Source organism: Leiobunum rupestre, chromosome 3 (genome assembly GCF_980474605.1).
Source record: "Leiobunum rupestre chromosome 3, qqLeiRupe1.1.hap1, whole genome shotgun sequence".
Classification (NCBI taxonomy): domain Eukaryota; kingdom Metazoa; phylum Arthropoda; class Arachnida; order Opiliones; family Sclerosomatidae; genus Leiobunum; species Leiobunum rupestre.
In genome coordinates, this window is record NC_143386.1 from 69,274,762 (window position 1) to 69,287,527 (window position 12,766).

The 12,766-nt window shown below is 36.3% G+C and overlaps 1 protein-coding gene across 1 annotated transcript in view; it reads right to left on the reverse strand.

Annotated features, from left to right (window-relative positions):
- Positions 1 to 12,766, reverse strand: part of LOC149954471 (ATP-binding cassette sub-family C member 1-like) — a 41,967-nt gene that overhangs the window by 19,042 nt on the left and 10,159 nt on the right. Inside the window, exon 6 of the mRNA XM_090169916.1 lies at positions 8,159 to 8,237. Coding sequence (XP_090026042.1) covers positions 8,159 to 8,237 — 79 coding nt within the window. The remainder of the gene's footprint in view (positions 1 to 8,158; positions 8,238 to 12,766) is intronic.

Here is a 12,766-nt window from a genome sequence, read left to right on the forward strand (position 1 = left end):
ATCAGAGAAGAGACCGTGGAACACACCCGTAGGAAGGGTTTTAGGATCTAAACATCAGTCTGTATGTGGTCGTCATTTCATCGATAGAGGACGAAAAATGTACGGAGATACTAAGCCAAAATATTTTTACCACAATGATGACAACTCTCAGCAATGTGACCTCATACCATAAAGACTTATTGATGTTTCCAATTTTGTTGAAATACCACCCTTAAACGTAGGAAACCAAGCGTGTTCATTAATGAATTTAAGTGATTGTGAAAACGAAAACTCTACGATACCCGAGTCAACTGAAGACCACTGTTATAACCTTAAACAAGACTATGGGGAGCTAACGAAAAAAATGAAAAGCAACATGGGGCAATCTGTATGCTGATCTTAATGGTTGAAAATATGGCTAGACTTACGAGTGAAAACGTAATCCTAAAAAATCAAAACAGTGGTTTTGAGAAAAAAATTCATGATCTAACTGCAGAAGTAAAGATAATTAAATTAAGGAATTCGGAACTTTCAAAGGCAAATGAGGAAGTGGAAAAATTAGAAAATGAAAAAAGAAGTTTAAAACTTGAAATTGAAACCTTAAAAGAAGAGCCTAAAATGAAAAATACCAAAATGTCCCTGCGTAACATGAAGTGTTCTTCCATGGAAGATTTTAATAGTTGATATGAATATTTAGAACCAGATTTGCCAAACCTTAATTTTTATTACAATGGAGGCTACGAGCGTAAAACAGAGAGAAAAGATTTGAATAATAAAGGAAGACCAGCTATTTTTGGTATTATGTCGACTCAAAGTGGGACTTTTTGAGCAAGATTTAGCATATCGATTCGAAATTTCGGTTAAGACTGTATCAAACTTATGCATTACCTGGTTTGATTTTTTAGACAAAAGATTATCTTGCCTCAAAATAGGGCCTTCAAGGAAACTAGTTAACTAGGATATGCCAGATGCTTTCAAAACAACGTACCCAACAACTCGGTGCATAATCGATTGTACCGAGCTATTCATTCAAACTCCAAACGATTATACTACCCAGAGCGATACCTGGTCATGGTACAAAAGCCATAATACAGCAAAGGGTCTCATTGGAATTTGCTCTAATGGTTTCGTTTCATTTGTTTCCAAATTATCACCGGGAAGAATTCCGATGTTGAAATAACTGCACAAAGTGGAAATATTGACTTGTTAGAGCCTGGTGACTCTGTAATGGCTGACCGAGGTTTCACGATTGGGGATTTGATAAAGGAAAAAAAAGTTGGACTAAATATCCCACCATTTCTTGGGAAAAAAAAACACAACTATCTTTGGAGGAAGAAAAAAAACTAGAGATATAGCTTCCATTCGTATTCATGTTGAGCGTGTCATTAGAAGTGTTAAAAAATACCATCTCCTTGACACTGTTTTTCCTAATAGTATGCACACTCAACTTGAAAAAGTTTGGAGAATATGTCCCTACCTGAATAATTTTTGTAATGAACCGTTAGTTAAAGTTGAAAATAGTGAACTTTAATCCATTCTTTTTTAAAAACCATTTGTACAGTACTCTTTCTTTATTCAAATGCCTTGGTTTTCCTCTGCTTGTTTACCTTTAAGTCTTCTTCCGCGCAGCACAAATATCCTGATGGTAGCCCAACCTAAAACCAGGATATTTGTGCTGCGGGAAAGTAAACTTGGAGGGAAACAAGCAGAAGAAAACCTAGGTCTTATAGGAACATTAAAATCACTTTTTGCTTTTTAAAATATCACTTTTTCCACTGACCATTTACAAGTCGATTCTGACTGTTTTTTTAAAAAGGGAACTAAATGACTAGCGTAAAAATTTGTTAACTTTGGCAACATATCATTTTTAAAGAACTCCTCATTAAAATCTATTCTTTCGAAAAATGGTGTGTCATCCCCACAATCAACGATTAAATCACACCAAGGGAGACCACTAATACCCAGTTGACCCTGTATCTGATAGTAATGATTATGTTTCTTATCACATGTTAAAGAACCATTTTCGTCTAGTTTTAGAAAGTAAGTAGTTGGTTCCTTTCTTTTAACGCCTTCGTTGATTGAAATATTTTCTAATTTACATTCTGACAGTGTTTTTATTTCTAAGAGTCCAAATTGGCCTGTGGTTTTATCTAAAACTAGCCTATCCGGAGAAGCGCCTAACATCGGCAACGATGGGTTAACACAAAACCCTGTTTAAAAATCTCTATACTTCCTCGTAACGCTTTGTACTTTTCTGTAGCGGCTTTTTCGTTGTTAAATCCTTCTTGGGCGTACTTATTTCTCGATATATCTGCACCTGTTATAAGATTTTTTAAAAAGCTTTCGGTTGTCTCTTTCTTCCGCTTGCAGACGGCTCCAAATTTGGAAGCGGTTATCTTTTCTAGGCGTTCAGCTTTCCAGATTTCACAGTTAGACTGGACTTTTGTTTCAGCTTCCAATTTTTGTGCAGCATCTAATGTTATTTTAAGGACAGACGTAGTTTTTCCCATAGCATCTTCAATAACGTGGAGGGATTGTTTATTGCACTGACTAATATCGAATATCTTCACTGGTAATGGTATTCTTTTGGTGAGATCTATTTGAACTTCTATCAACTCGTTATTTCTTACGATAGCAGCAGCTACCTCAGGAACAAAATGGTTTTCTTCTTGTATACGAGTTAAGAATTTGCGTTTTGAAGCATTCTTAAACCTGTCGCAAAGCTTCTCAATCCTACATTTCATGTTCTCGTTATCGCCTTCTGAACCATGATTCCGGATTGAATTGAATTGCTTCAACTTGTCGGCTTTTTTCATCAGAGATTCACTTGAACTGGCACTAAGGCACCCTGGGCATTGGGGACACCCCACACTCTCTTCTTCTCCGTACAAGCTAGATCGTCTGGAATAAATTTGTGGTCTTCACGATGACAATCCAACATATGCCAGAGGAGAGCCGACACATTAATACATACGCCACCTTTACCAGCTTTACAATTGCATTTGCCTTTTTCCACCATCCCAGTAGATCCGCTGAGTCTACTAGCGACTTCATACTTCGTAGCCAAAGTGAACGCGGCCTGGACTTTACTTTTTATAAATAATGGATAACTTTGATTACGAGTCAAGTCAACTTCTTTTCTACCAATACACAGCTGCACATTTGACACCTTGCCCGCTTTAAACATGCGGTACCCATTTTGGAAATGCTTCTTGGCTTTGTTGCGGTTGAAATGTTTTCGTATACAGATCTCACTGAATTTCTTAGGAAAATATTGCATTTGCTTCGTCCAGTTACCCTTTGGTAGAATAAGGTTCTCTTTATCTTTGTTACGTGTGCCAGAGCTGTAATATGATTAACTTCTTAATTAATCAATCTTAAAGACCCTAGAGCCAACGTGTGTATTAATAAGAAGTAGAGCGTACCTTGAATCCATATCGAGTACAGCTGATTGCGAAGCTTCACCCATGTCATAGCAAGGAGGATTAAGAAGGGGAGTGGTTTTGTTCGATTTTTTTCTTTTCCAGCCGCGGTCAAAGCGGAGGAAAACTTCGCGGCTGGGCCGCTAGAGGCGCTCGGGAGGAAATCAGGGGAAAATACGGGACACTTCAGTTTTTAGCGCCACCTATTGCCAATAAGGGAATTTGTTTTATGTTTTTCTACATTTTAATTTTAGTGTCGGTGGGTTCGGTAGGCGAGGTCGTTTTTGAAAATATTTAGTTATAATTAGTGCCTTAAAACAATGAAGAAGTACTGTATTTACCGTTCATGCAAAAATCATAGTGAATCACAAAGTTGGGCGGTTCTTGAAAAGAAAATATTCTTTATCGCGGTTCCAAAACCTGGAAGGAATTATGATCGGTGTAAGAAATGGGTTGATGCTATTAACAGAGAAGATATTTTACCAGAAAACATAAAAAATCACCATTATGTTTGCTCCAAACACTTTGTTGGTGGCAATGGACCGACGAATGAGTTTCCCGATCCTATTCCAGATGATAACATTGACAATATAAAGCCCAAGAAAAAGAAGATACAGGTAATCAAACTATCGAACTGTCACTGAGCTGCTATATACAAGTATATTTATATCTTTGGTTTATAGATAACTGACAACCAAGAAATTCCTAACATTGAAGGAAGTTTAGTAGACGATAATTTATTAGGAAAAATCAGTGACCCTCAGGTCTGTAAACTACCTATTTGTTAATTAGATTAATTATAATGTAATACATGTATGTGTAAATATTTTTCAGTCGAGTATTGCTCCAGCTCGCAATGACGATAATTTGACCAATTCTAATGAAACCCAAGAGGAGTATGAAATCATTAAACATCAAATAGATGTCATCAAAATATCTCGCTTTAAGGATGCAGCAACGTCTCCTATTTTAATGACTCAACAAAAGGAAAAAAACTACAACAAGCTAGAAAATCTTCTTCAAGAGTTCTTGTCTTATCAATCGCGAAACTTAAGAGAAATTACGTGGTGCGTTGACATATTACATCGTATCAATCTGAAAGCGAGGAACGCAACTGTAGCATTTAAGAAGAATGAAAATGAGAAGTTAACTCTAAAAATAGTAGTCTCATCAGATATGAAATATAGGATAACTAGCTGTGATAACGAATTGCCTGTTAGTCACAACCTAAGAGAAAATATGAAACTAGATGAACCTCTGACTTCAGTGGAAGATTTACTTAAAATAATGAAAGAAATTGACGAATGGGTTATTTGTCATGGAGTTTGTGATGAAAAATTTGCACCCTTGAGAGACGGTTATCTACAGTCTTCCTATTTTTGCCAAATATCCGATTCATTTCGATCTAAAAAATGCCAGATGCTGTTTAAGAGCAAAGTAACCACGCTCTGCCAACAGTGTAGACTGAACAAGGTATATTTGCAAAGACGTCTGAAACGAAGGAAAAAAGTTATCTCAAATCAATGCAGTCCAATTACATATCCAACGAAAAAAAATACAAACATTCGATATATGGATAAAGGTCAAATGCAGAAGAGAATTTTGGGGTTGAAACTAAAAAATCAAGCTATGAACCGAAAAGTGAAAGCAATGGAAAATAAAATTCGGAAAACTATTAATAAAGATGGAATTTTTCTATTGGAAGATGACAGCGCTGAATTGGAGCAATTGCTTCAAAAAAACCCATTTGAAAACCCAAGTGTTTTTCAGAAATTACTCATTAAAGAGCAACTGAAATTAATAAAATCTAAAAAGTCACGACCTAGGAGATGGCATCCGGCCATCATTCAGTGGTGTCTGTACCTAAAATCCAAGTCACCATCAACCTATGAAGCTTTTAAGCAAGTTTTCAAACTTCCAGCTCAACGAACGCTGTTCAATTATTCCCGTGACCTCACAGCTAAAAGTGGATTTAATGAAGAAAGTTTAAAAGAAATGAGGTAAAAGATAGATATAGAGAATTTAGAGGAACACCAGAAATACTTCTCATTGATCCTTGACGAAGTTTCAGTTAAACAAGATCTGGTCTTTCACAGCAACTCTGGTCAGCTTATAGGTTTTATAAACCTTAATGATTTTCGGAATTCAATAAACAATGCTGAAGCTGAACTAGTCAATGTAAACAAAGATGATGTTTCATCTATCCCTTTAGCTAGTCACATACTTCAAATAATGGTACGTGGTATTACCACAAATTTTAAGTTTCCCTACGCTTTTTTCCCTTGCGATAAATTGAACTCCAATGATATATCATCGATTGTTTGGGAAGCTATTGAGAATTTATGCGGAGCGGGATTTAAAATATTAACAGTAATATGTGACAAGGCACCGATTAACCAGAAACTGATAAAAGATAGTACCGAGAATGCACAAATTTTGAACGGAGATAGAATAGGGTATCGATGTTCAAACATGTTCAATAATTACGAACCACTATTTTTCATATCTGATGTTTGTCACCTTCAGAAAACTGCGCGTAACAACCTAGAAAAAAGTGGTAAATTGCACAAAAAGAAAGATAAAACAGTATATCCAGTTCGACTACTTAAGAAGAATGATAAAAAAATCCTATGGAAACACGTTTATGATACATTTATATGTTACTTATTTTTATTGTATTAAACATACTATCATTATAGATTTAAAATATCACGTTTTTATTAAAAACATTGACTTGGTTTGAACATTTGCAGTGCTTATCACGTTTAATATTTGGCCAACCTTATCACAAAATTTAATTTGCAGCCTTTTTTTTATCAACTTTTTTCTCACTTAAAACTTTTAACTCATTTCGGATACCACACGTATTTAAACTTGTCTTTTTTTTAATTTGAATCTGATTTTTGATATGACTAGTAAACCCTTTAAGATGACAATTTAAAAAAATTTGGAAACATTTTGCTAAAGCAGCTTTAGAATTTGTCTCATCACTCCATAGCGACTGCCACAATATCTTTAGCGCATGATCTTTGTACAACTTTTCTAGAATAAGTTCATTTCTATTGTTATTTTCCTCCATTACTTTTCTTATTTGGAGATGTGGAGTGACTAATTTATGGGCTCTGACAAAAAACTGAAAAGCTTCCCTTTTCAAGTATATCAACCCACCACGATCCAATTTTAGTGACCACCCATGAAATGCTTCTTTAGGTTGAGTTTTGTCTTGTAGGCTGTTTATTTCAAATGCTGCAGAACCATAGAAACCACTTAACTGGTCTATTACATAACCAGCTACCTGGTGAAGTACTGATTCGTCTAAAACATTCTCATTTTTACTTTGGTTTGAATCATGGTTATCAATGTTATCTAAAATGAATAAGTTGTAAAGTTCCCTTATCATGCGGACCAAAAACACTTGAATAACACAATGTTGATTTTGGTGATTCAAGTTTTTAAATGTTTGTAAGTGCTGGAAAGAGGGCATCATTTTTTCCGCAAACGTTTGGCTACTGGTTAACGCAATCCTGTTTTTCATATATTTATCTTTATCAAATGTTGCTTTGATCTCATTATTATTGGAGAAAATTTCTAAACAATCAGTTGCTTCTTCAGTAAGAAAGTGAATTTTTTTTACCCTTATTTCTTCGAAACACTCCTAAAATAAGAACAATCAGTTTAGTAACCAAGAATCCTGATTAAAAGTACATAAATATGTAAATATTTACAATAACACATGAAGGTCTTCCTGTTGTAGAATATCCCTTTAAGTTTGATGCACTGTGCAACACTTTCTCAATTTTCAATCCCAGTGTTGTTTTGTCGAACGCAACTACAATTAAAAATATCCTCCATAAACATATATTCAATAATTTAATAGGTTAGCCAAGGCTTAACGAAATTTGTACTTACTTCTATTACAGGAAGAGTTATTTATGCCTCTGAGGCGTTGTGGCTTTTTTTTACAATAGATATGATCGTTCATTATAATTTTTGTACTTCTTCATTGTTTTAAGGCACTAATTATAACTAAATATTTTCAAAAACGACCTCGCCTACCGAACCCACCGACACTAAAATTAAAATGTAGAAAAACATAAAACAAATTCCCTTATTGGCAATAGGTGGCGCTAAAAACTGAAGTGTCCCGTATTTTCCCCTGATTTCCTCCCGAGCGCCTCTAGCGGCCCAGCCGCGAAGTTTTCCTCCGCTTTGACCGCGGCTGGAAAAGAAAAAAATCGAACAAAACCACTCCCCTTCTTAATCCTCCTTGGTCATAGGCTTAAAATATTTGCAGATATATTCTACCTTTTCTTCTCAATGAAGATGGTTTACTAACAGGAAACCACGAATACTAAATAAAGGCAACATAAAAAAAATATTTAAAATCTAATCTGAAAAACTAAGATTTAAATAAAAACAACTGCGGAAAATACATTCTTGATCCGAGTCTTCCGAGAGTTCGGAGCGTCTGCTCAAAGGGTCAGAGGAGAAAATGTCACGTGCCGAAACAGTTTTTAATACCTTCCCCCTAATTTTTTTCCCTTCTCATTTTTTTACAAACACCTATTGAGGCTTAACGATTGTTTTCCAGCAAAAATGTCTACCAAATAACCAAATTGATTTGTCTACATTAGTCACGCATTCTGCTAAAATATGTTTCAAGATTATATAAATGTAGCAGAGAACTTCTGAAGTGACGGAAATAAAAAATGTTTAAGATATAAATGATGAGCGAATAATGTTCACAAAATACTTACCCTACTTTGAATATTTTTTTCCTCTGAAATTATCTTTTTTCCAACGATTTCATCACAATTTTTTTCAAAAGTTACTTCTCTGAATTTGCAAATAATTTTAATTTTTTTAAAATCAGGTGTATAAAATAAATATTAAGCAATTAAAATTATACAGGGTCTTTTTTTTTGCTCGGAAAAGTGTTTTTTTTCAAAAACTATTTATAGTACCGATTTCAAATTTGGAAGGTCAATTCTCTATACCGGGGGACATCAGTTTGAGAAATTTGAGCGTTTTCGGTAATGTTTTTCACCAATTTTGAAAAATTATTTTTCGACCACTAGGTGCGAGATAAAAAATTTCTATTATAAAGTTGTAGGCCGTCATCGAAAACCCTTAAAAATTGTTCACTCGACGAAAAACAATTTATTTATCAGTGAAAATTCGAGCTTGAAAAATTTACAAGTTGGTGAAGCCAAATTACGATTGTTTGAAACGATAATTGAAAAGGGAACAAGTCTAATACAAACGTAGTAGAGTTTTCACACTTGAAAAAATGTACACGTTTGGTTTTTAAATGCAGATATTTTATTCACATAAATTTTTACAAAACATTTTCAATAATATCACCATTGGCTGCAACACAGGTTTGTGCGCGGACAATTAAGCTCTCAAACGCTTTCTCTACCATTTCTGGTGTGACGTCTCGGCAAGCACTGATTATTCGTCTAATGAGTTCCTCCCTAGTTTCAATGGGCGTGGCGTATACCTTTGCTTTAACGAATCCCCAGAGAAAATAATCCAGCGGTGTTAGGTCAGGTGACCTTGCTGGCCAATGCACTGGACCATTTCTCCCTATCCACCTTTCAGGAAACTCGTTGTTGAGGTGCTCAGTTACTTGCCGGGAAAAATGCGGAGGGGCGCCATCTTGCTGAAACCACAACTGACATCTTTCAGCCAATGGAAGGTCGTCGATTGCGTCACTCAGTTCGTTCTGTAGAAAATGTTAATACCTTTGGCCGTTGAGGTTCGTCGGCAGGAAAAAAGGGACCAATCAAACGGTTTCCAACAAGTCCAACCCAAACATTGACCCGTTCAAATTGAACCTGGTGATGATATTCAAAACCCCAATGTGGGTTGATGTCAGACCAAAGATGGCTGTTTTGATGATTAAAGGGCCCATCTCTAGAAAATGACGCTTTGTCGGAGAACAAAACATGGCGCAAAAATTGTCTATCTTCTTGGACAGCATTTAGTAACCAGTTGCTAAATTCATAACGTCTTTGATGGTCTCCGTCAATTAGTCTTTGGTGGAGCGTAGCTCTGTATGGGTGATAGCGATTCTTACGAAAAATTTTCAACACACGATTTGCAGAACAACCCAAATCAGCAGCGGCGTTAGCACAACTGTGACGAGGATATGCCACAAAGTACGCGAGTACATTGTTCTCGAAGTCTAAATCCGGTTGACCAAATCCGCGAAACCTAGGTTGCAAGTTACCAAATTGATTGAAATCGTGAATTGCTCGTCTTACTGTATTTACAGATGGTGCTCCATTTGGATGTCTTTCTGCGAAGATTTCAGTCACTCTTCTAAGGTTTTGCGCTGCTTCTCCATAGTAAATGGCAACTATCTCGGTACGCTCAGCTACTGAATAACGAGGCATTGTTCGAAATATTATCAAACACTGACAATAATCTCCCAACGTTTTCCTTTAAATACCCAATGCATGTTTAGGATTGACCTATAGCCTCGTGTTTTTTAAATCCGGTCGTTTTTTTAACCAAAGTTTCAACTGGATTAGGTAATTCGGTTTCAATTATCGTTTCAAACAATCGTAATTTGGCTTCACCAACTTGTAAATTTTTCAAGCTCGAATTTTCACTGATAAATAAATTGTTTTTCGTCGAGTGAACAATTTTTAAGGGTTTTCGATGACGGCCTACAACTTTATAATAGAAATTTTTTATCTCGCACCTAGTGGTCGAAAAATAATTTTTCAAAATTGGTGAAAAACATTACCGAAAACGCTCAAATTTCTCAAACTGATGTCCCCCGGTATAGAGAATTGACCTTCCAAATTTGAAATCGGTACTATAAATAGTTTTTGAAAAAAAACACTTTTCCGAGCAAAAAAAAAGACCCTGTATAAACACAATTCATAAGAATAACGCTGTTAGAAAAACTGAGCAATTATCTGCGAGATTAATTGCAAAAATTATGAATCTAAAATGGAAATTATTCTTAACAAAATGGTCTATTAACACAAGAGATTATCAAATGTTCCAACAGTTGTGATACATAACAAAAATTGTACTCTTTTAAAAGTTCCGTATCAAAAAGCAGCGATAGTAGGGTCTTCGTACCGATACCAACCAGCGCAGTTGAAGGCCAAAACCCATTGGTAAACTACCAAGGCTACACCAGCGGGTGGTGCTGGGTGGTGATTACACAAAGCTTGAACACCGGGTGGTGCTGGGTGGTGAATACTCAAAGCTAGCAAGTGCGTGGTGTGGAAACGGGTGCGAAGAACCGCGACTGTCTCTAGTCAACTAACGGTCGCGGACGTGAAAATGTTTGCAGTAATAAACATATTGTGAGAACTGTTTATAAGACTGGGAAATGCGTGTTGCTATGATAAACAAGTTGGCAAGCCAAAATATACCTCTCCTCGGAAGAATTGTCCCTAGTGGTATTAATTTCTCGAGATAACCCTTAAAGATATATCTCCGCAATTTAGAGTTATTTGTTAAAAATATTAACCCATTTCTATCCCGCCCGGTATAAAATTTTTATTATAATTAAAATAATTGAGACGAAACGACCAATTTTAATTTATTCAGAATATCATAAGTTAAGTAGTTACAACAGTAAGTTAGACGTACTATAACAATGCACAATTGAATTAAACCCTTTTACAGAACAAGTTTATCAGTTAAATATAATACGAAGCAAATTTTAATGAAATATCTACAGAGGCTTTTTGGAATTACTCGCTTACGAAATACTTGCCGCATCTTTAACGCTCATTTTATTTCAACACTCGCCCTTGATGAAGATACCGTAGATATCTGGTAGTGGACGACTCGTTCACTTCCTGTTGACGTTGTGACGCATACCACATGAAAAAGACCAATGCCGTTCAATTTCCAATATCATATAATGACTCGCACACCCAAGAAATCATTGACTGCGTTAGAAATCGTAGATATCCAAATATCCACACCAAATGTATTTACAAGAAGCAAAAACCTTACCATCAACAAAGCACAGAGAGCCACTTGACTAACCGCCAGCTTTTAAAGCAATTAACGTTAAATTATCTGCTTTGAATTAACAGAACTATATATAGGTCGTTAAGAAAGTGGACCACCCACAGGGTCTACCCTTTAACCCTCTAATCTCGGCTGACTGCGCTAAAACAAGATTTAACCTTTAAAAAATACCAGATTAGGCCTTCATAAATTCATTAATAAAAAAAGACTTTATTACCTATTATGCTTACGATGCCTGTCTTAATTTCAGTTAATCTAAGCAGCTATCGGTGGTTCTGTGGTAGAGCGCTCGACTGCCAAGCCGAATGGCCTGGGTTCGAAACCTGGGTGGCGCATTTGTTTTTAATCAATAGAGAAACGCTAAATTAGAATTTCTTCGATGCAATAATTGCAATTTCAATTCTATTTCAATTAAACCAAAATTTCGTACTCTATTAAATACGCTTCCGATAAAGCTGAAGGTCTAATTTTCAATAAGGCGTAACAAGTGTCGGTGGTTCTGTGGTAGAACGTCCGCCTGTCAATCAGGAGGTCTCGGGTTCAAATCCCGCCCGATGCGATCGCAAATTGATACTAAGACGAATACCGTGTACAACTGGTGGAAACCCTGCCATTGGACGTTGAGAGGTAGCATTACACTCAGCACTCGGTCCGTCCCAAAGTCATTAAGAAGAAGTTGGAGAGAAAACGCCCATATAAACACAACAGACTCAACATGCACAACCATCAGAACACAAACACAACAAATTCAACACTCACAACCTACGCATAAACATTACAAAAACGTAATACACCAAACCGTCACGACGGTGAGCGAAAAAACACCATCCAAACCAAACCGCAAATGCATCCGTTAACGCTCACCGTCACACGGTGGTTTTGCCAACCCTTTGAGAAACTGCGTACGCAGTGATTACACTTTGCACCGAAAATGCGAACGCGTTCGCAGTCCTGACAGACAGACAGACCCACCCACAGACCCACCCACAGACCCACCCACAGACCCACCCACAGACAGACACGGTCGTTGTATAACCCCTCCTAGGGGACTTTGTCCCCTCGGAGAGGTAAAAATATCGACTACATTGAGATTTATAAGATATTTACTTTAAAAACCTATTTAAATGATGATGTTTGTAAATTCATATTTGCCAGAATAGTCTGTAACGCTTAATAACTTTGGTGAATAAAATCTTGTTTATTTGGGAAAAATGTTTAACACTCGGTTTTCACTCGGCGATTTTCTTTGCGTATATAATTTCGCAAAAAGATCGGAAAACGTAAAATCCGTTTTCCTAAATTTTTTCCGCTTGTGAGTTTTCACTGGGCGAAACGAATTGTTGCGATAGATTTCC